Source organism: Saccopteryx leptura, chromosome 2 (genome assembly GCF_036850995.1).
Source record: "Saccopteryx leptura isolate mSacLep1 chromosome 2, mSacLep1_pri_phased_curated, whole genome shotgun sequence".
NCBI lineage: Eukaryota > Metazoa > Chordata > Mammalia > Chiroptera > Emballonuridae > Saccopteryx > Saccopteryx leptura.
The window spans coordinates 358,287,582-358,311,546 of record NC_089504.1 but is presented as its reverse complement, the minus strand read 5'-3'; the positions used below and the strand labels follow the sequence as shown (position 1 = coordinate 358,311,546).

Sequence of the window (23,965 nt, the reverse complement as noted above, 5' to 3'; positions counted from 1 at the left end):
CGAGGGTGCTGTTAGCTGTATGGCAGATGTGTGGGTCAGCGAAGAAGTTCTGCCCTTTGGAGGGGACATGACACAGTCTCTCAGTGTTCTGGGAAGAAAGTCCCTCGCTTAAGCACTAACGTGAATGCTATTAGGCATGGATGAAGGCTGGCTGCACAAACCCTAGAGGCTAAAACCAAGGGGGTGCCAGGTGGGTCAGGGGAGGGGTTAGGGGTTAGAGGTCAGAGGCAGGTGGTTCAGAGGGTAAAGGGGTCAGAGGGGGTGGGAAGATTTTGAGGGGTGCGGGGTGAAGACTTACGCAGCGTTGTGGGCCCTCCCCCGCGCGGGGCCGCCGCGGCCCTTACCCTTGTGCAGGACGGCGTTGGCCGGCTTGTTCCCCGCCAGCGACTCCTTGGAGAGGTGCTGGTGGCTCTCAGCCAGGCACTCGGCCTCGGCGAAGCGGGCGTGGAGGGCCATGGCGGGGTGCGCCGGCTCCTGTGATAGGTTCAGGTAGGCCGCCCGCCGAAGCTGCTCCTCAATCACCAGCGCCTGCTCCAGGAGCTGGGGGCAAAGGGAGAGGGGTCAGCAGCTGGCGAGCCACAGCACCCAGACTTCGCTGCTGGCCCCGGGCACCCCCAGCTCCACACCACCACCGACCTGAGCACCAACCCAGATCCAGACCACAGTCCCAAACACGAGGTACACTCTGGTCCTGGCCTCGAACATAACCACCGCCCTCAAGATGTTCCCCTTCCCTGCAGCCCACCCAGACTGGGCCGACCTCGGGCCTAGCCCCTCTTCAGCAACGTTTCTTTCCTCCCTCATCCCCACCTTGAATCTCCGGGCCAGAAATTTATTTTTCATTTCCAGAAAGTTCCCCTTATTGGCTTCAGTTTTAAATGGCTCATTGATGATGGCAAACTGAGCATCATTCTGGATGTCCTGCCACCGTGCGTAGCCATGGCTGCCGAAGGAGGAAGGGGACCGTTAAGGAACTGAACGGGGCTGGGCTGTGAACGCTTCTTCCTTCTGGCTTGATCTCCCCAAAGGGCAGCACCGTGCCCCCTTCCCCGGGCGTGGACCCCTCTTCTCTGAAATTCCCCTCTCCCCCTGTTGAGAGATTTCTTCCCCTCTTGGATGTGTATCAAAGGATACAGGACAATCCCAGCCAGAAGCCAATAGTCATGGCGTCGGTGCCAGATCTCGTTGAGCTTCCCGGAGGAAACAGCTGCCCGCTCCTCGTTCTGCCACAGCGTGTGCAGCTCTGCAGAGAGGGGGAAGGGAGACGAGGCGGCAGCTTTCAAACCCCAGCCAGCCCCACAGAGAGGTGAGAGAACTGAACAGCAGTAAATGACACGAAGGGCTCTTTATGAGGAACACGTCAAGGTCGGCGTAGGGTCAGGAATAAAAGTACTTACAGATAAGGTTCAAGTTAGAATGAAGAATACAAGTAGGATTACAGACAACTTTGGAGTTGAGAGCACACATAAGAAGGACTGAAGGGAAGGAGCAGAGACGGCATGCACTATTTCATTGGCAGTTACTTGGAACTGAAGGTAGCAGGAGGCCTCACGCAAAGCGAGAAACCTCATGAGGATGAACAAATCCCAGTGAAAAGTGGTGGCAGTAAGGGACGCCCCCCACCTGTGAAGCCACCATCTGCAATATTGAACATGAACCGCGGCTTCTCTGCCTTCTCCTCTCGGCGCCCGTTGGGTCGCAGCTCCTCTCGAGGTGGCCCAGGTCGAAGCTCCCGGCCCCCTTTACCATCTTCTGCTGGGGCAGATGGGGCAGAGCTCACACCTCAGGAGTCTCTGCCCAGGCCCCAAGACTGCTCCCCTACTGTGCTGGACTCCGCACAGCTCCCCACCCGGGATCCAGGCCTCTGGTCCCCCAGACTCCACCCCCACCCCCCACCCCCGAGTACCTCAGGTGCGAGGGTGTCCGGTCCTTCCACCCATTACCTCTCTTGCCCAAATCCCCTGCTTCCCCCTCCGGCCTCTCCCTGTGTTCCTGTCCATCCAACGGCTTCTCCTCCCCCCTGTCTCCTGGCGTCGACTCTGTGGCTGTGGGACAGGACAGGAGACAGAAAGGGTGGATGTCACCCTCATTCCCTGACCCCAAAAGAGGGAGCACTGGAATTCTAAGCCTGTCACCCCTAAGTCCACGCGCCCACCTGTCTTCTCTCCGTCTGCCCGGTACCCAGGCTCAGGCTCCATCTCTCCAGGCAGCCCCGGCTCCTCCTCCTCCAGAGGCATCTTCCTCGACTCCAGCCGCTCCCCGAGCGACAGAGCCGGGCTGGGGGCATCAGCCTGGAAGACAACAGCGGGTGATTGAACTGGAGGGTTCCCAGACACCTGCCCCCAAACCCCCCACTCCCTCTCCTAGGGCAGCCGGGAGCCACACACCTCTGTCTCTGACTTCTCTCCAGCTTTGCTATTCTTCTCCGACTTCTCCTCCGGGGTTTCGGTCTCATCCTTCTCCAGGGGTGTCCTTACACCATCTCCCTTCTCACTGGGAGCTGGAGTAGCTACAAGGGAGGGCAGAGCGAAGACAGAAACTCAGCCCACCTGGACTCAAAGCCAAGGTGTCTGCCCCCAAGGCGGCTGCCGCTCGGACCCAGTTACCAGGTTTAGAGGTGCAAGGGCTGTTGGTAGCAGAAAGCTCGGGGGTGGTGGGGTATGTCTTGGTAGGAGAGGAGGCTCTGGAGGAGCGCTTCGACTCAGCACTGGGGTCGGGCATCAGCTCAGGCATTGACCAGCGCCCATTGATGTGCTCAAACTCCTGCACCTGAGCGGGGGGTGGAAGTCACAGACACAGAAGTCTGCTTCAGGCAGTGGACACGCAGGAAGCTCCAGTCCCCTCTGTCTCATCTCGAACCAGCCTGAGTCTAGAACTCAGGGCCACAAGACAGAGGAAGGACAGGGCCCAAGCAGGCAGCTTGGCTCTTTTGGTGAGGGGAAAACGGATACCTTCTTCTTGACGAGAGACATGACTCCAATGCGGGTCAACACTTGCTGGCGACTCAGGCCCTCCCGAGGGACACCGTCTGCAAACGTTTCAGAGCCATCTGCCCCAGGCTCACAGAGATGGCGCATGAACAAAGACACATAGGCCCTAAGGAGCAAGGGGGTGGGAGGGGGGTTAGAAGAACCTTCAGAGGGGCACAGAGATGGCAGAACCCCTGAACCCTCAGTTCCCCGGGTGCCCCAGGGGCCCTCCCCTGGCCTCTCCAGGCCCTGAACCCCCCTGCTCCCCCTTGTCCTCCCACTGCATCCTGGCGCTGGTGCGCCCTTCCCAGGCGCCATCAGTCAGCTCCTCATCCTTTTCCCACCAGCTCCCCTGCCTGGTTATCGTGGCCAAGAAACTGTGAGGCGAGGACAGTCCGGGCGTGGCTCCTCTCTCAACCGCCTCTCCCGTGGGGACAGATGTCCGGCCTCTCTACTCTAAGCTCGTCTGAGGGAAGGTGGGTCAGCCTAAGCCCACCTCCAGGAAACCGAGCTAGGAACTGTTGGGCGGCAGGGAGCGTGATGATCAGTTGAGTAAGGTCACATCATGTGGCGGCCAAGAGGAAGAAAGGAATGTCCAAAGCTCTGACCCCTTCACCCAGCTCAGGCCCGTGTCACCCACACTCACTTGAACTCCTTCTCTGTCTTGCCCCTGAGGTCCCGCACCAGCCACTGCGTGGTGAAGGCGTCCTGCGGCGGCATCCCCCAGCGCATCACGGCATTGAGGAAAGCCTTCCGCTGGCGGGTGTTGAATCCCAACACCTGAGGCCAGGGGAGAAAAGGGGGTGGGTGAGGACACCCAGGCCTCTCACTCCTCGGTCCCTTCTCCCCTCACTGACTCAACTTCCCACCCCAGCCTTCACTCTACTTAGGGAACTCTAAGGGGCTGGGCCAGCCCTCACCTCAATGTTGCCCCCAACTCGAGCCAGCAGTGGAGGAAGAGGCTTGTCTTTTTCATTCCGGAGCTGCCTCTTTGACTGTCGACGCCCTGGGCAGGGGTGACCTCAGTTAGCAGATCTTCCACTTCCTCCACCCCTTAGTCCTTCCTAACACCCCACTGTCACAAGATACAGAACTCAGGGAAGGCCTGGGTCACGTCTGAGACACTTATAATTTTCTTTCTTTTTTTTTTTCAGAGACAGAGAGGGGGATAGATATGGACAGACAGACCGGAACGCAGAGAGATGAGAAGCATCAATCATCAGTTTTGTTGTGACAACTTAGTTGCTCATTGATTGCTTTCTCATATGTGCCTTGACTGCGGGCCTTCAGCAGACCGAGTAACCCCTTGCTCGAGCCAGCAACCTTGGGTCCAAGCTGGTGAGCTTTGCTCAAAGCAGATGAGCCCGTGCTCAAGCTGGCAACCTTGGAGTCTCGAACCTGGGTCTTCTGCATCCCAGTCCGATGCTCTAACTACTGCGCCACCGCCTGGTCAGGCTAATTTTCTTCCAAGCACTTTCAGAACTACTAACTCAGTAAGTGTCAAAGAATCAAGTCATCCTGAAAAATTAGTAGTAAATATCTGATGCAAGGAAGATTACAGATGGGAATGTAAAATGATGTAACCTTTCCTCATCTTTCATTTAGGCATCTAAGCCTGTGTGGTTATATACTCCAAATTTTAACAGGGGTGAGATTAGGAATATTTCTTCCTTTCTGCTTATCTGTAATCTTTACTTTTTCTATTTAAAAAAGAACATTTATTTATATAAAAACAGTAGGCTTAAAGGCCAGTAGGAAGTGAAATGGGAGAAAATGTGGTAGGAAGTCAGGAAAACATGCCACCTTCAGGACGCTCATCAAAGTCTTCATCCTCTTCCTCTGATCCCACTGAGTATTCTGACTGGTTATCTACAACGGGAAGGGTTCAGCGCTCAGTGATGGCTCCACGGGCAAGCCTGTTCTGCCTGGATGCCTCCTGGGGATGCTGAGTGACTGCCCACAGTCTGCCTCTGGGACCACATACCGTGAGCCACGTCCACTCACCATCTACGTTATCTCCGGGCACCTCCTGAATCCTATTTAACCCACTCTAAACAAGGACTCTTGGGTGTCCACATGAGCCCTCCGCAGCCACCAAATAACTTAGATAGTTTGCAAATCCTCCTGGCCTCCAGGGAGCTCCTACCAATCCTCCTAATCGCTCCCCCTTTAGCGAGGAAGACCCTGACCGCTAGGCCTCTCTCTTTCCTACTACATGCTCCAGCCTCCAGACCCCTCCTCAGCACTCGGCTTCTCAGTTCCGACACGGGAAGGGCGGGCAGTCCTCACCCTGGTCCTCCTGAGCGGCATCGTTGTAATTGACTTGCTTGCGAACCCGCTTGCCCTTGCCGAGGTTCCGGGCTAGGTCTTCCTGCTGTTGTTCGTAGTGATGCCTCAGCAACTTCTCCCAGTAGTCAGGGTCCACATTCTCCTCCTGCTTGATGATCTCCCGTTCGAGCTCCTCAATCTGGACAGCAGAAGGAACGCTGGCGGCCACCTTCCTCAACCCAGGCCTTTCGCACAGTCCCTGCCTCTGGATCTCCTCAACTCTGTGTCAATTTCCTGGACATTGCATGTTTTCCTTTTCCTTATCTCTTACCTTCAATCCACTTCCCCTCAATTCCTTTTTCTAAAACCTCTCCTCTGGTGCCCTCTGCGTCCCTCTAGCTCTGACCCAGAAGGTCCACCTTCCACTCGGTGCTTTCTGTGCCTGAGTCCCTCTCCAAGTCCAATTTCACCCATTAGACCAAGGAGTTGTTTGTGTCCCACTACCGCTCTCTGCTGGGTGCTATGGTAAAGGACCAAGTAAGAAAGTGAGAGGAAAGGGGATCCTCCTACTTCGAGGTCCAGTAAAGGACACTGCCCATCAATCGGATCGGGACGGACAGTCATAGCCCCGGCCTCTCACCTTGTCTTCCTCCCGCACCACATACTGGGCCACCTTGAAGGAACTGAGATATTCATTCATGTTCTGCACGTCAGTATCCTCAGTTGCATCCTGGTTCCGGTCCAACAGCCGAGCAATGGCCTCATTGTCATAGTGAATCACACTGCTATCCTCTTCCTTGTTCTCCCCTGTCGGACATGGGGAACAAGAAGGAACTCTTGAATTCCAACCAGAACCCCGGGCAGAACTTTAAAAGGATCCCTTTTGTAAAGGATCCCTTCCACAGGCGCTCCGGAGAAAGACCCTTTCCCTGGAAGCCAATGTAGCGACTTGTTTTCAACCCTGTATGTACAGAAAGAGGCCAACCTTCCTCCATAGACTGCACAGTTATTCTTTATGGGCTTCAGAAGAGAAGCGCTCCCGGCATAGCAGAGGCCAGTTCTCAGGGAGTTGCAAAAGAGTTCTCACCCTCATTTTCATCCTTAAACAGCTCCTCAGTGCCAAACTTGAGGATGTCGTCCAGCTCCTGCTTGGACATGGAGCCTGCCTTGGAGCCCAGGCCTGGCCGCACCACCAGGTGGGTGAGCATCATCTTCCTCTTGGCCACCTGTGTGATTCGCTCTTCCACTGACGCCCGAGTCACAAACCGGTAAATCATGACTTTGTTGGCCTGGCCAATCCGATGAGCGCGGCTAAAGGCCTGCAGGGGCGAGGGAAAATGACAGTGTGCCAGGGGAGATGCCACTCTCATGCTTAAGGAAGGGCCTTCTACTCCCCTCGCCTGACCCCAGGACACAAAACCCTCCTCTGTGAACCCGTGTCTCCTCACCAAATGGCGCAGGAGCACCAGGAGGCAAGTTCCTACCTGGATGTCATTATGAGGATTCCAGTCAGAATCGAAGATGATGACAGTGTCTGCAGTGGCCAGATTGATGCCCAAGCCCCCAGCTCGGGTGGACAGGAGGAAGCAGAATTGTTGGGCCCCAGGAGCTGGGAGGTGTGAATTAGGAGATCAGACTTTTCTTATAGACAGCAACTCAGTCTACCTGTTCCTAGATGTTGCCTGACTACAAACAACCATGTCCTCAACTCAAAAGCCCAAGTGGCTAATGCCCTCGCCAGCCCCTCCAAGCCCAGGGACCCAGTACAGGTCCTCAGGTCTCCAGCACCCAGTGGGAACCAAGGCATCTGCCCCTTACCATTGAATCTGTCGATAGCCTCCTGCCTCAGGGCACCGGTGATGCCACCATCGATGCGCTCGTACTTGTAGCCTTCGTAGTCTAGGAAATCCTCTAGCAAGTCTAACATTTTGGTCATCTGGAGGGAAAAGAAAGGAGTCCAGACGAGGAGGCAGAGAGGTGTGCCCTGTCTGACTATCCCTTTACTTGCCCTCAGCCCCGACCCTTACAATGCCCACTGTATCCCTATGCCCTGGTACTGTTTCCCCCATTCCCAATTCTTGTCATAATCTCTTAATTTCAGATCATTTCTTCTACAGCAGAGGCTCTTCTCTGAGACCCATGAAAAGGTTTCAAAGAAATCTACGAACCCCCTGAAAGTCTGTACACAACTGTGTGATCGTGCAGCTCTTCTGGGGAGTGGACCTATAGCTGTCATCAGATCTCTAAAAGGTCTGTACTCTCCTCCCCTCTCCAATAAGGTGAAAAAATAGTACCAGTCCCCAGAGATCTCCCTGAAGAGGCAGATGCTTCACCCTCCCCTTCTCTGCAGCTGCCTTAAAAGCAGCTGGACTACAGGTTCCAAAGACCAGAGGCCAGGGGCCAAGCGTGCCGTCTCTAAGCCTCGCGGCGCGCAGGCGCAGGGATGAAGTAAGGGACTGGTCTGCGGTGAGAGGGAGCGAGGGGCTGGGTCACCTGCGAGAAGATGAGCACTCTGTGTCCCTGCTCCTTCAGCTTCCGAAGCATCTTCTGCAGCAGCATGAGCTTCCCAGATGCCTTAATGAGTGCTCCACCCTCATAAGCCCCACTGGGGAGTTTGGGGGACTCCTGAAAAAAAGGGAAGGAGAAGGAAAAGGTTCAAAAACGTGACCCAGCCTGACCTGTGGTGGCGCAGTGGATAAAGCGTCAACCTGGAAATGCTGAGGTCGCCGGTTCGAAACCCTGGGCTTGCCTGGTCAAGGCACATATGGGAGTTGATGCTTCCTGCTCCTCCCCCCTTCTCTCTCTCTCTCTCTCCTTTCTAAAATGAATAAAAAAAAAAAAAAAAAAAAAAAAACGTGACCCAATATTCTGACTGAGCCTAGAAAGCCAGAAACTCAAATCCAGCCTCCATGTCTTTTAAATGTCTACTCCTCTCAGAAATCTGGTCCCTGGGCTCCCAGCCCAGCTGCAGCCCTATGCTCAACTCCTCCCACTTTTAGAAAGCCAGACTTCCAGTGATCAGTGCCCAGCTCTTGTACCTACCATAGCAGCCACAGGAAAGAGGTACGGATGGTTGCAGCACTTCTTAAGGTCCATCATGATGTTAAGCAGTGACACTTGGTTCCCACCGCCTCGTGAATTCAAGGCCTCAAAATTTCGAGTCAGAATATACTTGTAGTATTTCCTAAAGACCAGGATGGGGGCATTGAAGAAACATAATAAAATAGGTGATTAGGATGTGGCACTTGATCACCAACTCTTGGAAAGCTGCCAGCAAATCTGCAAGCCCTCGCCCAAGGTGACCCGCCTTGCAGCTCACTTCTGCATGGGACTCAGCTCCACTCGAACAATGAGCTCCGTCTTGGCTGGCATGTTCTTAAAGACGTCAGCCTTGAGCCTCCGCAGCATATGCGGCCCCAGCAAATCATGCAGTTTTTTAATCTGGTCTTCTTTGGATATGTCCGCAAACTCCTCCAGGAAGCCCTCCAGGTTGCTGGGAGCCAGAGAGGATAAGAAAATGAACAGTTTGTCGGGTTCTTGGCCCCTGACCTCAGGTTGCATTCCCCACTTCAGCTGAATCCTGTACCCACTTCTCTCAGCCCCTCTACTTCTCATTTCTGCAGACTCCCCCGAGGAGCTACTTACTTGAACCTCTCAGGGGTGAGGAAGTTCAGCAGGTGGAAAAGCTCCTCCAGATTGTTCTGCAATGGAGTCCCTGTCAGCAGTAACTTATGATCTATCTTGTAGCCATTGAGGACCCTGAAAAACTAGAAAATGGGGCAAGAAAGGACAGGAGAAAGGGCCTGTCAGCAGCAAGTGGTTGGCCCATAGCATCAACCTTTTCCTGATTCCAGCTTCCATTTTCTTCAGGATCAGAGGCCCCAAATTCCTAGCCCTCACCCTCTTCCAACCTGGACTTCTCCCCAGAGCTTTCCAGGCATCTTGCTTCCTAGACTGCAGAAAAGTCCCCAAAACTTAGTATTTCGGGACTAAGGCAAGTAGACGTCCACAACCTTAGATTTCTGAGGTCTGAGTACCTCACTCACCTTGGACTGGTTGTTTTTGAGCCGATGGGCCTCATCCACCACGAGGCAGGCCCAGCGGATGGATCCAAGTGCTGCCTGATCAATGGTGATCAGCTCATATGATGTCAGGAGAACATGGAACTTCACCTGGGCCTCCCTCTGCCAACAAAACATTGTCCATTCAGCCGACACCCAAGCACCTAGACACATCCAGCCCTATTCTGTACCAAGACTCCGTGTCCTGACCATGATTCCCAAAAGGAGCCAGTTATCCTGTCCTCCAACTTTGTTTGATTCCATGCCGGGACTAATGACCATAGCCCCCAAACTTGCACCACATGTCCAGGATGAACAGATTGATGTCCACCCCTGGGCGCACTGACTACGTCTCCAGGGCTGGGATGCAGAGGCGTGAGGGTGGGTAAAGGAGGAAGAAAGCTGAGTGAGGAATAAAGGAACTCCTGAATTCCTGCTTGGGTCAAAGAAATGACAGATGTGAGGGTCTACGAGGTATGAGGCAGGGGGGCTTACCTTCATCTTAAAAGCTTTCTTGCCACCTTTGATGGCATTGTCTTCAAAGGAAAACTCATTCTCACGAATGATGGCCCGGCTGTCCTTGTCACCCGTGTATGTCACCACATAGAATTTGGGTGCCCACATCTGGAACTCCCGCTCCCAATTAATGATGGTAGAGAGTGGGGCACTCACCAGGAAGGGACCCTTTGTGTGGCCCTGAGTGCAGAGGGTAGGGGAGACCATTAGTCTAGGTTGTATACCTTAGTCCTCTGCCTGCTACACACCTCCCCCAATCCTCTGCCCTCACCCTCCACTCCCACATTCCCCAGTACAGGCTAGGCCTCAGCCTGGCCAACCCCATCAGAGCCCTAGAATCCAGCACCTCTTTATAGAGTGAGTAAAGGAAGACAATGGTCTGTATGGTCTTGCCCAGCCCCATCTCATCAGCCAGGATGGTGTCAGTGCCCTGGGCCCAGGAGAAGCGTAGCCAGTTCAGCCCTTCCAGCTGATACATATGCAGTGTGCCCCCAGTGGCCGTGATGAACCGTGGCTGAGTCTCGTATTTCACTGTAGGCTGCAGAGTCAAGAAGTTGAAAAGCTCAAGGGAACTGTCAGCTGTTCTTCTGGCCTTGGGCTCCTCCTCCCCACCCTCTGTGGCACTCATACCAAGCTGGATTAGAATTCCCTCTCCTGCAGCCTCTACTGAGCTCATGAAAGTCCTAGTTGGTCGTCCCTTCCCCTCATTCCTGAAAACAACACCTGGCAGCGCTGTGAGGAAGACAACTGATGGAAGAGCCCCACGTGCTGCTGTCTCTAGCGGCTCTCTCGCGCTTATGCCAAATCTCCTAGCCACCCCTGGGACAAGGCTGAGTACTGAAGGAAGAGCTACTATTCAAAGAGGGCGTTGAAATTCTGGCAAGTTCTGTCAGCACCCCTGGGAAATATTTAATCACCATGGCTCCAGAAATGGGAGAAAGGCCAAATGAGAGGACTCACGTCATTGGTCGGAGAATTGGGAGGCCCATCACCCTGCAGCTCCTTCTTCTTCTTCTTATACTTGCGGGGCTGGGCGGGGTCCTCCCCCATAATTAGTTCTCTGGGAGAAGAGTGAGTCCTGAGTGAGGCCTGGACCTTGGCACCACCCCCTCTCTTCCGAACCCACTCCAGACCTAGCTCCCATTCCCACAGCCGATACTTCCTCCCATCTCCTTTCTCCCAGCCTTTCTCCCCTCACTCCTTGGATTTCACCTCTCCAGCTCGCCTTCCCTACTCCTGAGCACCCCTTTTCCCACTACTCAGGCCAAAGCTTTCTTCTGTTCCTCACACTGCATCTTCAGAAACCCACCCACACACCCTGGCCCAGGCTCCCAATGTCCTAAATTCTGGATAGGGTCTGTACCTGCTGTACTTCACTTTATGCTAGAGCAGGGGTCGGGAACCTTTTTGGCTGAGAGAGCCATGAACGCCACATATTTTAAAATGTAATTCTGTGAAAGCCATACAATGACCCATGTACATTACGCAGTATCCAATAAAAATTTGGTGTTGTCCCGGAGGACAGCTGTGATTGGCTCCAGCCACCCGCAACCATGAACATGAGCGGTAGGAAACAAATGGATTGTAATACATGAGAATGTTTTATATTTTTAACATTATTTTTTTATTAAAGACTTGTCTGTGAGCCAGATGCAGCCATCAAAAGAGCCACATCTGTATCTCTGGTTCATCATTATTGGTCAGTTGCCTGTTTGGGTAGAGGCAAATGCAAACTTAATCCAATATATATTTAAGGCAGGTATTATTTTAGTTATAGTTTTAGAATATTGGATTATTCTATGTAATAACTGACATTTTTTCATTTATTAACAATTTCCATAAAGTTAATTTCCTTGCAATTATTCCATATAAAATTACACAGTAAAATTTTGAATGGTGTAAAGGAAATTCTTCAATTCCAAAATCTTTCCTAAAGAGCCATTTGTTTTAAGATTTTAACAAAGTAGAGATGCTATTTTATCAATTTCAGACAAGTAAAATGGTGTTTCTCTTTTTGCTTGTCATATGTAAACATGAGGTTAGTAATCTTGCCTGTTTTATTCACTGGTATATTCCCAGTACCTTGAATATTATATCAGCTCAATAAACATATTTGCAGCTCAATAAATGAATGAACAGCAGCACCCTCTGCTTTCCTGTCTTGGTGAGTGTGATGCTCTATCCTACCTTGTACCAAATTAAAAATTTAAGACTCAAAAAAAAAAAAAGCCACATCTGGCTTGTGAGCCACAGGTTCCCGACGCCTGTGCGAGAGGGTTAGCCTTTAGCTCTCAGGCCCCTGTCCTCAGGCGTCTAACCCGTGTCACAGCTCCCTCACCGGTGTCTCCAGTAGCTTTGCTTATGGTCCTCATATTCGGGGATGTTCATTTCATCTTCCTCCCATGTGGACTGGTCGTATGGCAAGTCCCTCCATTTTACTAGATAGTGGTAATTCCCCTTTTTATCCACACTGTGAGACAGGAGGAGAAAAATACTGTGAATCACAGTAGAAAAAATTAATAAATGCAATTATTAGCAAACGCATAATTTGGCACCATTTAATCTTCAATGTTGGCCTCTAGAATGAAGTTTAGAATGGCTGAAATACACTGCTCATAAAAATTAGGGGATATTTTATGGCTTCATATTCATTTTGAAATATCCTCTAATTTTTGTAAGCAGTATACTTCCTTAACTTTTTCAGGATGGCTTCCTAAAAATCAACTATTAAAAACACCATTAGGCCTGACCAGGCAGTGGCGCAGTGGATAGAGCGTCAGACTGGGGTGCGGAAGACCCAGGTTCGAGACCCCGAGGTCGCCAGCTTGAGAACGGGCTCATCTGGTTTGAGCAAGGCTCACCAGCTTGGACCCAAGGTCACTGGCTTCAGCAAGGGGATACTAGATCTGCTGAAGGCCCGCGGTCAAGGCACATATGAGAAAGCAATCAATGAACAACTAAGGTGTCACAACAAAAAACTAATGATTGATGCTTCTCATCTCTCTCGGTTCCCATCTGTCCGTCCCTAACTATCCCTCTCTCTGTCTCTGTAAAAAAACAAAACAAACAAAAAAACAAAAAAAACAGCATTAGGAGCCTGACCAGGCAGTGGCACAGTAGATAGAGTGTCGGACTGGGACGTGGAGGACCCAGGTTCAAAACCCTGAGATCGCTGGCTTGAACACAGGGCTCATCTGGTTTAAGCAAGGCTCACAAGCTTGAGCCCAAGGTCACTAGCTGGAGCAAGGGGTCACTTGGTCTGCTGTAGCCCCCCAGTCAAGACACATATGAGAAAGCAATCAATGAACAACTAAGGTGCTGCTACGAAGAACTGAGGCTTCTCGTCTCTCTCCCTTCCTGTCTGTCTGTCCCTATCTGTCCTTCTCTCTGTCTCTGTCATACACACACAAAAGAACACCATTAGGTGGTCCTGGCTGGTTGACTCAGTGGTAGAGCATCGGCCAGAGTGTAGATGTCCCAGGTTCAATTCCCAGTCAGGGCACACAGGAGAAGCACCCATCTGCTTCTCCACTCCTCCTTCTCCCATTCTCTCTCTCTCTCTTCCCCTCCCGCAGCCATGGCTTAACAGGCTCTAGCAAGTTGGCCTCCGGCGCTGAGGATGGCTCCATGGACTCCACCTCAGGCACTAAAAATATGACTTGGTTGCTGAGCAACAGAGCAACCAGCCCCAGACAGGCAAAACATCACCCCTTAGTGGGCTTGCCCAGTTGGGGCACATGGAGGAGTCTGTCTCTGCCTCCCACCCTATCACTAAAAAAAACAAAACAAAAAAACGAAACCATTAGACTTCAACATCATCTGTTTATCCAATAAGTATTTACTAAGCATCTACTATATGTATATGCCAGGCACTGGTGATTCAGCAGTGAACAGAACAGAAAATGACCCTATTTTCAAGAAGCTCATATTCGCCTGACCAGTTGGTGGCACAGTGGATAGAGCGTCGGACTAGGACGTGGAAGGACCCAGGTTCAAGACCCCGAAGTCGCCAGCTTGAGCGTGGGCTCATCTGGCTTGAGCAAAAGCTCACCAGCTTGGACCCAACGTCACTGGCTCCAGCTAGGGGTTACTCGGTCTGCTGAAGGCCCACGGTCAAGGCACATATGAGAAAGCAATCAATGAATAACTAAGGTATTGCAATGAAAAACTGATGATTGATGCTTCTCATCTCTCTCTGTTCCTGTCTGTCCTTATCTATCCCTCTCTCTGACTCTCTCTCTGTTCCTGTAAAAAAAAAAAAATTTAAAAAAGAACCTCATATTCTAGTGAGGGAAGCAGCAATGAAACATAAAAATAAATATATGCTGTAACAATAAATATACACTGCAACATTAGGCAGTAATAAGTACTACGAAGAAAGAAATACTAGAAACACTGGTCGGAATGAATCATGATTTTCATGTTTTGCTTTCAAGCCCTGGTCCCCAGACTCAGGTATCATTTCTTACACTAGCAGAGATGAAAGGGAGCAGTGACAAAAGAGTCAGTGCTGGACTGGACTTCCACCCCACCCCCACCCCCCGATTTCTCTCATTCCCATAGAGGAAACCAGGCCAGAAGGGCTGGGGCTGCAGGACTTATTCAAATAGATCAATTATTCACCTAATTAACAAATACTAACAGAGGGCCATAACTGCGACAAGAGCGGCATATGCCAGCACCAAGGCCTTCCCACTGAGCAGGAATTCACCTGTGGTTAATGATCCGGTGGACGGTCATCCACTCCGGCTTGATGCCGAAGCGGTAGTACTTCTCCTCCATCTCAGCGTAGTGCGGGTCTTTCACCTTGCGCTTGTCACTCTTCCCGTCGTCCTCACCGGAGCCATAGTCCAGGGGTGGGGGCTCGTCCATGTCGTTCTTCCGCTGGTAGTTTCGGTACATTACCAAGTGGAAGATTTCCAGCTGACGGGGTACCGAGGAAGAAGGGGAAGAGGAGGTGAGCTCACCATCCAGAGAGAACAAAGGGAAGAATCCACCAGGAGAAAAGGCATGGGAAAGGGAATTATAAAAGAGGTGGGATACAATACTAATAAACTAAAGCCAAAGCAAGTGGATACAATGCAACAGACGGAGCAGAGTCAGGACATCAGCAGGGATGTCATCAGCAAAAGAAAGCAGGGAGTAGGTTTATTAAGATTAAGAATACAGTTTGCAAAAAAGATGCACAAGGAAAGAGAGGGAATTAAGAAAGACCACGTTACATTTAAGGGGAAAAATCTAACAAAAGCCAAGAGAAAGGACCAGAGACCAAGAGCAGCACATGTGCAAACTGAGGAAGTAGGTATGGTGTCAGGGCTGGCGGCCTGCAGTGAGGGAAAGTAGTCTGGACCTTTGCAGAACAGAGAATAGCGGGCTGAGAGACAGTGAGAATGGCAGCAAAAGGGGTCACAGACAGGGGGACGGAGAGGCCTTCGTACCTGCAGCTCCTTGGCCCAGGAGCAGTGCCAGTAGGACAGTCCTACCCACTTGACAAAGAACTCTCGCTCTGATCGGCCTTGAAGAGGGCGAGGGAGCGGAGCGTCTAAATTCCCATCTGCCTGCTGAGGGGCCGGCACTGCCACAGGCGGCTCCCCCCACCGCCAGTGCAGGATCTTCTGCACGCGGCCCTTCAGCACGGGGCACTTCGGGATGGACACACACAGGAAAATGAAAGAAAGAGGCAGGAAGAGGCATCGTTAGAGTAGGAGGAGAGGCACCCCACAAGGAAATCAAAGGCAACGTGTGGGGCCGAGCAGAGGAAGAGCTCAACATTCAGGACCCGGATGGGGAAGGGATTGAGGCTGACAGTAAACACTGAGAGATGGGTACACTCACTGTGCATCGGGGACACAGCCATTCACCGTTGGGGATGTCAGGCAGGGGTGGGTTCAGACAATGAATGTGGTAGGAGGAGATGCAAGCATCACAGCATAAGAGCTCCCCACCATCCTTGCACACGCGGCAATATTCCATGTGATCATCTTCTTCCTCCTTCTCCCCTTCTTCCTCTCCTTCCTCTTCATATTCTTCCTCCTCCTCTTTGGCCTCCCACTGTACCCCCTCCTTCTCCTGGGAGGCCAAGGAGAGACATAGCGACAGACAGAAGAAAGGAAAGAAGAGTAAGATTGGAAGATAGAGGCAAAGACAGGACACCTAAATCCTAGAACTACCCAGAAAACGGGTGGGAACAGAGGAATAGGACACCTGTTTCTATAAATGTCCATTTGGGGGCAAAGGGATGGGAAAGAAACAAACTAGAATCCTGGTCATTTAAACATCTGTTTTACTGAGAAGCCCAGGCAGCCAGGCATAGGAAGAGGACAACTGAAACCAAGGAGGAAACAGATGGGTGGGTCCCTGAGGGCCGTAAAATACTGGCACCAGGTACTCACACAGTGGGGGCAGCTCCATTTGCCCTCAGGAGCCCGGTCAAGCTCAGGATCAAGGCAGACGAGGTGGTAGGCACGAGGGCAGGTGTCGCACAGAATAATTTCCCCACCCTGCTGGCACACCTCACAGTAATCCTGGTGATCCGTCTCGTAGCCATCAACCTCCTCCTCCCCGGCCACTGTAGGACAGCCCAGGACTGTCATATACCCCAGTAGAGGCAAAGGGACAGAGAGAAATACAGAGGGATCGGGGTAAGAGAGAGAGAAAGAAAGAGAGAAGGGTTGAACAAAGAAGTCAAAATCGAAAATAAGAAAGACAATGAAGAAATGAGAGGAAAGCAGACTGACAGGATCACACAACTAACACCCCTTACCCTTCTTCTTCTTCCTTCCTGGCCGGCCTCTCTTTAGTTTCTTGGTGCGAACAGGGCCATCAGGCCGGCCTGAGGCACTGTGGACACTACCACTGTCCAGGTCTGACTCCTCAGCCTCTAGTTCAGGGCCCTCGTCACTCTGAAAAACATACTGCCCACGGCCCCGTGGCTGTCAGGGAGATGGACTTGACTTCCCTCCCCGCCCCAGGCCTCTGGCTCATGCTCCAGCATCCCGCATCAACCATGTGTGGATGCCCAGCCCTCAACCGCCCCCACCCCCCCACCCCCATTCGATGTACAGCAGACAGGGAGGGTCCTCACCGAGCCTCCTTTCTTCCTCTTGCCGCCCAGGAGCCCCAGTTTGATTTTGAGTGGGGCCATCTTCTTCCCCCGAAGCTTCTTGCGTCCGTCGGGTACTCGGGGGCTCTTATTCCGCCTCTTATGGCCTGGACCTGAACAAGGTGGGGCAGCGAGGGAGAGAAAGCAGAGGTCATGACATCCTGGAATAACGGAGGTCACCGGGGCCTCGGGACTCATCTCTGTGGGTTATGGTTTCATTGACAGTCCTTCCTGGAAAGATTTCTCCTGCAACAATCAGGACTGAGAAGACAGAAAAGTTCTAGACTCTAATTGAGAACATGCAGTTTGGGGGTGGGGGAGTGACAGTTGTTCAAAGAAGAGTTTCTTACCTTTGCCCTCTTTGGTTTTGGCTCTTCGGATCAGTGGGGGCTGGATATCAGCAGCAGCAGGGGAGGGTGGCAGGGCAGGGGATCCGGTAGGTGCTATGGGGGTGGCCGATGAGACAGCAACTGACACCTGCTCAGCTACAGCTGCAGCCGCTGCGGCCGCCGCCGCCGCCACAGCTGCTGCCGACCCCTTGAAGGGGTTATTGGCACTGAACTCTCTCCACTTGGCCCCAAGGATGGTCATCATCTTGGACATTGGGATCTTAGGATTTTTCTTAGCAATTAGGGGCCTGTAAACACAGAGGCAGAAGACTCGAACCCCTGACAAGTGGTCTGGGAAAACAGCCCTTTTCCCTTATCATTTAAGTCTATGCGCAAGATAGGATTCCTAAGCGGCAAAAATATGACCTATTAAGAATAACATCATGGCCCTGGCTGATTAGTTCAGTCAGTGCGAGTGCCATCCCGAAACACCAAGCTGAACTTGTGGGTTCAGTCCCTGGTCCGGGCACACACGGGAAGTGACCAATGAACGCACAACAAAGTGGAACAACAGATAAATGCTTTCCTCTCTCTCTAAATTCAATCAATCAAAAAAATATAACATCAATTTGAAAATAAAAAGTTTAAAAAAGAAAAAATAGATGAAAAATAAACAAAAAAAAATTTCAAAAAAAGAAATAGAGCCTGACCAGGCGGTGGCGCAGTGGATAGAGCATCAGACTGGGATGCGGAAGACCCAGGTTTGAGGCCCCAAAGTCGCCAGCTTGAGCGTGGGCTCATCTGGTTTGAGCAAAAGCTCACCAGCTTGGACCCAAGGTTGCTGGTTCAAGCAAGGGGTTACTTGGTCTGCTGAAGGCCCACGGTCAAGGCACATATGAGAAAGCAATCAATGAACAGCTAGGGTGCCACAATGAAAAACTGATGATTGATGCTTTTCATCTCTCTCCGTTCCTGTCTGTCTGTCCCTATCTATCCCTCTGTCTGTCTCTGTTAAAAAAAAAGAAATAGAAAAAGCAAAATAAAATTTAAATGCACAGAAGATAAAAAACAATAAAACAAAAATGACATCAATAAAAATGCTGCCCTGGCCTGGTGACTCAGTGGAGAGTCGTCCTGGAGCACCGAGGTCATACGTTCAATCACTCGTCAGGACACATATGAGAAGCAATCAGTGAGTGCACAACTAAACAGAACCAGCTGATGCTTCTCTCTCTCTCTCTCCCTTCCTCCCCTCTTTCTCTCTCTCTCTCTCTCAAATCAATGGAATAATTTTTTTAAAAAGACATTTTACTTTCGAATGTTATGCTTCTCTGCATTTTCTAACAAGTTCCATGGGTCCGGAAGAAGGACTGCATCAGGTGGAGTCTGACGGGCCAGGCTGTTGTGTTCCGCAGTGGGGCACTGGGCTCTTGTGGGGACATGAGTGACCATGGTGCTGACAAAAGCAGTTGTCAGCAGAGACGTAGTAAGACAACAGTACCAATGACAGCTAGCAGGTACTGAACACTCCCTAGGAGCCAGGCACTGACTGTGCTGGGCTTTCGTTCATTATCCCGTCAAGTTCCCACAAGACCCCTAGGAGGTACACAGTTTGATATTCTATTTTACAGATGTGAAACCCCAAACTAAAGAAGTAATTTGCCCAAGATGACACTGGGACTGCACCCCTTGGTAGGCTGCCACCAGAGCACTGAACTGCTCCGTTCAAGCACCCGCTCCCGAAAAGGACTGGCTCTTCTCTACTTCATCGGGAGCCCCTGCAGCTCAGGGTCGGCTTCTAGGAAAGCGCCCTACATTTATTGCCAGAGACGAAGGTGGGTAGGGGCAGAGGGCTGCTAGCTGAGCAGAAACTGCGGAATGCTGACGTGATCTCTCAGCTCCAGTCTAGAGAGAAGTGACATGGGGGAAACTGGAACTCTTGGAGCGAGAAGGGTCATCGGTCCTTACCACGGTTCTGTCACTAGAGCATTTCTAACCTACTGCTGGAATTATGACCCTGCCCCCACCACAGCTGTGAAGGGTTCCTGACCGGGGTCCTTGAATCCTTAGAAATACAGCAATTTCCCAAAATTACACGTGGGGTTTTGCGTTTATGTGTTGTGAATTTCTCTGGAGATCAGTTTCTCAACTTTTATCAGATTCCAGAGTGGCCAGGGCCTCCCCCCCGAATAAAAAGTGTTCTCAAGGACTCTCCAGTCCCACCACACCTCATGAACTGGCTAAAGGCTTTGTAGTTGGTAAGTGTGTGGTAATCCTCCTCAGAGAACACGTGCTCCACGTCCTCCAGGCCCCAGGTCATTAGCAGCGTTGCTGATGACTTCTGTTCTACCTGCTGGGAGAGGCCAGGCTTGAGTGAGGCGGGTGCTTCTCCCGCCCCTACCCCAGGCCCCCAACGTGGCTCCTCTGCCTACCCCCTAACTTCCCTGGGTTTTCAGCTTCCCGTCCCATCCCCCAGCCTGGTCCCCACCCTCCTCCAGTATAGCCTTTCCACTGAGCAACCCCCCACTTGGGGCTCCCCCTCCTCAGGCCTGTCTTTAATATTGATTGCTCCCCTCCCTCCTTAATGCTAGTCACCTTTTGCCCCCCATCTCCCTCTCCTTTTTTCCGCCGCTTGGTCTTCTTCTCCTTTTTTTCTCGGTGCTTCCGCCTCCGTTTCCGCCCTGGGCCAGTTCCATATTCACTGCCTCCACTCTCTGACTTCTCCCGGTACTCATCTCTCTCAGAGCCAAACTCCTCTTCACTGTCCTAAGAGACAGAAAGAAAATAACATTTCTGTAGCCCTACCACGTGCCAGGTACTGTTCTTAGCACATAACACAAATGATCTCTTTGAATCTTCACAACAATCCTATAAGACAGTAACTAATCTATTTTTATCCACTTTTTTTGTGCAGATGAGGAAACTGAGGCACAGAATGCTAAATAAATTGCCCAAAAGACAGAGGACTGCTGGGCTCCAAATTTATGCAGTCTACCCCCAGAGCCTGGGCTTTCAACCGCTTCTCTCTGCTGTGAAGGCACATCATATAGAAAACTGGGCTCTTCACTAGGTTGTAGTGAGTAATGTTGGGGTCCCAGATACATGAGATACAGGCCAAAAAGGGGGATCAGGTTTCCCTGTCTTCAGAGTCCCCCACAACCCGTAATCAGGACCAGAAAAAATGTAGGTCTCTAGTAATGGGTCTCCTAAGCCTTACTATAGAAACAGGAGTCCTTAACACTTACAAGCTTCTTGCGTTTTCGGGGTTTTCCTGGCTTGTTCTCCTTCTGCTTCTTGGGTCCTCGTTTTCTCTTCTTCACACCAATGGCTGAAGGCAGCAGCCGAATGTCATCTTTATCTGTAGAGCAGAGAGCACCAGAAAACCTAAGTTTGTAGGTTCCCAGTCTCGGCAGCCCCTTGATTCACCCTTCCTTACTTCCTCGGTTCCTAACTCTCACTCTCTAGGAAATTGGGCATTAACTCCTCCAAACCTGATTCCCTTCTCTGGATGCAAACAGAGAATCTTTCCAGTACTCGGGGATGCTCTGGTTCTGAATGGGAGGTCAGAGGTCAGAAGGGAAGAAGAGCCAAACCACTCCTTTCTCTCCCCTCCTACTAACAAGGGACCAGCTCTAGGTCATGGGCTCTGACTGTGGCAAGTCCTTTCAGTCGCAGCCAGGGCTCCTCCTGCCTTCCCAAACCTCACTGAGCCAGCTGGCACCCTGCCCAGGAACTGGGGAAGCCATGCCCAGCTGCTGGCCTGGCCTGACCCCAGCACTTGGAGTGGGGAGACACAAGCTGGCAGCTCCCTAAGCCAGATGCTGAGAAGGGAGAGCCAAAGGTGGACACCTGGGTTCTCACACTAATACCCTGGAGCCCTGACATCCTTTTTTGTGAAGAGGGAAGCCTTTATATTTCTGCAGATGATTACCCAGCCTCCTGTCACCCAACACAGCCCTGGAGGAAAAGAAATTCTCAGCTGGTCATTTTCACTTCTGGCCCACAGGATCAGAGTATCTGGCTCCTTCACCACATGCTAACCCTATAGCAGAAAGTCTCTACAATTACCTAAATATTCTTCCCCCTCCTGAGTAATCTGGAATCTATCTTCAAATCTATTTCCGTATCCCTGCTCCCTTTGAGAACTCTGGGCCTTATCCTTTGTCCCTTGGTCTCACCCTTTGTTCCCAAATTTAGTTCCAGACATCCTGATCATTCATACATGTATACAAACAGTATGGGAGACCCAAAGATATAGACACAGATACACCCTGCATATGTATTCTCAAACACACAAGCATACACTCACACTGATGAGCACAAATCCAAGGACAGCCTGTCCCCTGCTATCAGCAGGGCTAAGTCCCTTTCTCTCCAAGTGTCTGTCAGAGAGGTTGGGGCTGGTTCGTCCCTGATGTCCCCCCTTCCCCATTCTCCATGACCCCTGCCGGTCTGTGGAGGCTTAGGAGACAGAGCTACTCCATGCTGAAGACCCTGACGTCACAGGGACATGGAGCGCTGGACGACTCCCCTCCCACAGCAAGCACTAGACTAACCAGCCAGACCTGTCTTGCTCAGGCAGAGGTGGCTGTGCAAGACAAGAAAGCCCAGGCTTGGCTCAGCCCTTTGCTCTAGGACACACAATCCTTCCTCCCACAACAGCCAAGGGAAAATTAGCCACAATTATCACCAGAGGCCTCAGTTTCCATTGCCTCAGAATCTCTTCAATGCTACTTCTCCTAGCTCCTGTATTGTGTCCTCTCCAGCACTCCAGCAGGAAGACGCTCTAGGATTGGGGAGGCTGGGGAGGAGAGGACTGCGCGGGGGGGGGGGGGGGGGGGGGGGGGGGGGGGGGGCTTGCAGAGTGAAAACTGTGATAGGAAATAGTAGGTAAGACGCCATGCCCCAGCAGCCAACTCAGCCAACTCTCTGTAACCCCAGGGAGTTAGATTAATACGAACATGGAAACCCGGCTGCCCCGAGAGTGGCAAGAGCAGGCCAACTGGCTAAGGATCAGGGGAAACGCCTGGGTCACCACCAGCTGGGGGTGGGGCACAAGCCCTGGGATTTCGCAGCCAGTTCAATCTACTCCCCACTCAAGCAGGTTTCCGAGCTTCGGAAGACGACGGTGGTGGGGAGAAACTAACCAGAATGGCGAGGAAAGAAAAGGGAGGGCTAGAAGGCAAATCTAAATCCCAACCTCTGTCTCACCAGCCACTCAATGCTGGCCCAGAGCCCAGACTCTCCCACATCCCCCGCTCAGATCTCGGGAAGACCGCGAGGGAGGAGGACGGGGGCGGAGCGAGGGGCGGAGCCTGGCAGCCAGAGAAAGCAGGCGGAGTCTCGCAGCTCGCCTCGCCTCCCGCCCGCCCCTCTCTTCTTCTAATCTCACCATCAATCTCTCACACATATATTTATTTTTTTCTCAAATTCCCCTCCCTCCCCCACAACGAACCACCATAATAGGTCTGCTGCACATGCGTATTGCATGCAGGGGGTGGGTTTGTATCTTCAGACCTTTTGCAAAGAAACTACCAGAATTTTCCGCACCACCCACAATCATTCCCTACCCCCACCCCCAAGGAATCACATCTATATGTTATATTATTTCTCTAGACTTGCCAGAAGGGGGAGGGAGAAGAATGAGTTTTGGGCTTCCTGCTCCCTTCCCCCATCAATACGAGCGCTATTATTTTAAACGTTTAACAATATAAGGAGACTGGAGGGGGGGAAGGGAGAAAAATTGGTCTTGGGTAAGAATATAAAACAAAATGGTGATAAAGCAGTCAGAATGAAAAACAATAGACACCTCTAATACGCACAAATTCATATTCTAGAAAAGGATGAAGGGCAGCCCCAGCATTTCCTTAGAGAAGGGTTATTTAGCTCACATTTTGGGAGATAAATAATGAGCAGACTAAAAATATTTTCCCAAAGTTTTACCTCAGAAAGTCATGGGAGCGGAGTGTATCTGGGTCACTCATTTGACTTGGAGGGCTGAAAGGGAAATAAAATTGCCCTGGGAGACGGAGGAGGTGGGTTTTCATTTCAAACAAAGAATTTTTAAAACATTTGACGTTTCTTCTGGTCTATTCAGAACGCAAAGAGAGAAAGGGGAGGGAGTACTGACACAAAGACCTATCTCAACCTCAGATTTTTTCAGGCTTTTCCCTCATATACCTAAATCCAGGATCAAAAACACCCAAATACCACATTCCAAGTTCGAAATGCAAATAGGTAACAGCTGCCAATCTCTAACATATAACCCAACATCCTTTCTTTACCTTTTTTAGACCCTTGGCTGTATTCCTGCCACCCTCCTTCCCCACAAATCTTTATTCCTTTTCCCTTCTGCAAATCAATGGGCTCACAGACATAACTTTCTACAAACTTATCCCTTTTTCAGAGAAGCCTGGTGGTGGTGGAGGGAGGGGGCTTTATCCTATTGCGATCAGACACGCATCCTCCTGCCCTCTTAATAAAGCACCCCACACTCCCTCAAAGGACATCTGCCACATAAGCCACACAGATCAATATGACAGTTTTACAAAAAAAACGATGTTAGAGGCGTTTTGAAGTTTGGTTCATTTGTGCTGCAAGGCACACAGAGGCTTGGGAGTGTGGCTACCCCTTTCATTACCCAAGCAGAGGCTGTTAACACCCTAAAGATGCTCGCCTATCCTGAAGGAGACTAGAAATAACTTCACTAGGAGTGTGGTC

The 23,965-nt window shown here is 51.4% G+C and overlaps 1 protein-coding gene and 1 non-coding gene across 11 annotated transcripts in view; both read right to left on the bottom strand.

Annotated features, from left to right (window-relative positions):
* Positions 1-23,965, bottom strand: part of CHD3 (chromodomain helicase DNA binding protein 3) — a 58,526-nt gene that overhangs the window by 3,331 nt on the left and 31,230 nt on the right. For 2 of the 10 annotated variants that reach the window (XM_066364789.1, XM_066364792.1), the window contains 36 exons: positions 20,491-20,603; positions 19,841-20,011; positions 19,474-19,598; positions 17,267-17,553; positions 16,899-17,029; positions 16,578-16,728; positions 16,207-16,400; positions 15,650-15,883; positions 15,253-15,456; positions 14,526-14,737; positions 12,153-12,284; positions 10,775-10,874; positions 10,161-10,352; positions 9,794-9,994; positions 9,284-9,421; positions 8,883-9,004; positions 8,557-8,730; positions 8,280-8,421; positions 7,731-7,862; positions 7,056-7,173; positions 6,722-6,846; positions 6,325-6,556; positions 5,878-6,044; positions 5,259-5,436; positions 4,773-4,838; positions 3,890-3,975; positions 3,616-3,749; positions 2,952-3,096; positions 2,607-2,769; positions 2,388-2,509; positions 2,156-2,291; positions 1,944-2,045; positions 1,624-1,752; positions 1,135-1,243; positions 811-943; positions 345-540 (listed from right to left, as the gene is read on the bottom strand). In XM_066364789.1, coding sequence (XP_066220886.1) covers positions 345-540; positions 811-943; positions 1,135-1,243; positions 1,624-1,752; positions 1,944-2,045; positions 2,156-2,291; positions 2,388-2,509; positions 2,607-2,769; positions 2,952-3,096; positions 3,616-3,749; positions 3,890-3,975; positions 4,773-4,838; positions 5,259-5,436; positions 5,878-6,044; positions 6,325-6,556; positions 6,722-6,846; positions 7,056-7,173; positions 7,731-7,862; positions 8,280-8,421; positions 8,557-8,730; positions 8,883-9,004; positions 9,284-9,421; positions 9,794-9,994; positions 10,161-10,352; positions 10,775-10,874; positions 12,153-12,284; positions 14,526-14,737; positions 15,253-15,456; positions 15,650-15,883; positions 16,207-16,400; positions 16,578-16,728; positions 16,899-17,029; positions 17,267-17,553; positions 19,474-19,598; positions 19,841-20,011; positions 20,491-20,603 — 5,496 coding nt within the window. Of the gene's footprint in view, positions 1-298; positions 541-810; positions 944-1,134; positions 1,244-1,623; positions 1,756-1,943; positions 2,046-2,155; positions 2,292-2,387; positions 2,510-2,606; positions 2,770-2,951; positions 3,097-3,615; positions 3,750-3,889; positions 3,976-4,772; positions 4,839-5,258; positions 5,437-5,877; positions 6,045-6,324; positions 6,557-6,721; positions 6,847-7,055; positions 7,174-7,730; positions 7,863-8,279; positions 8,422-8,556; positions 8,731-8,882; positions 9,005-9,283; positions 9,422-9,793; positions 9,995-10,160; positions 10,353-10,774; positions 10,875-12,152; positions 12,285-14,525; positions 14,738-15,252; positions 15,457-15,649; positions 15,884-16,206; positions 16,401-16,577; positions 16,729-16,898; positions 17,030-17,266; positions 17,554-19,473; positions 19,599-19,840; positions 20,012-20,490; positions 20,604-22,065; positions 22,102-23,965 lie in introns of all 10 variants that reach the window. The other 8 variants (XM_066364794.1, XM_066364785.1, XM_066364787.1 and 5 more) reach the window with 8 other exon arrangements.
* LOC136396179 (small Cajal body-specific RNA 21) lies at positions 3,345-3,483 on the bottom strand. Its single transcript, XR_010749581.1, has one exon. It is a non-coding gene; the product is annotated as a small Cajal body-specific RNA 21 (non-coding RNA).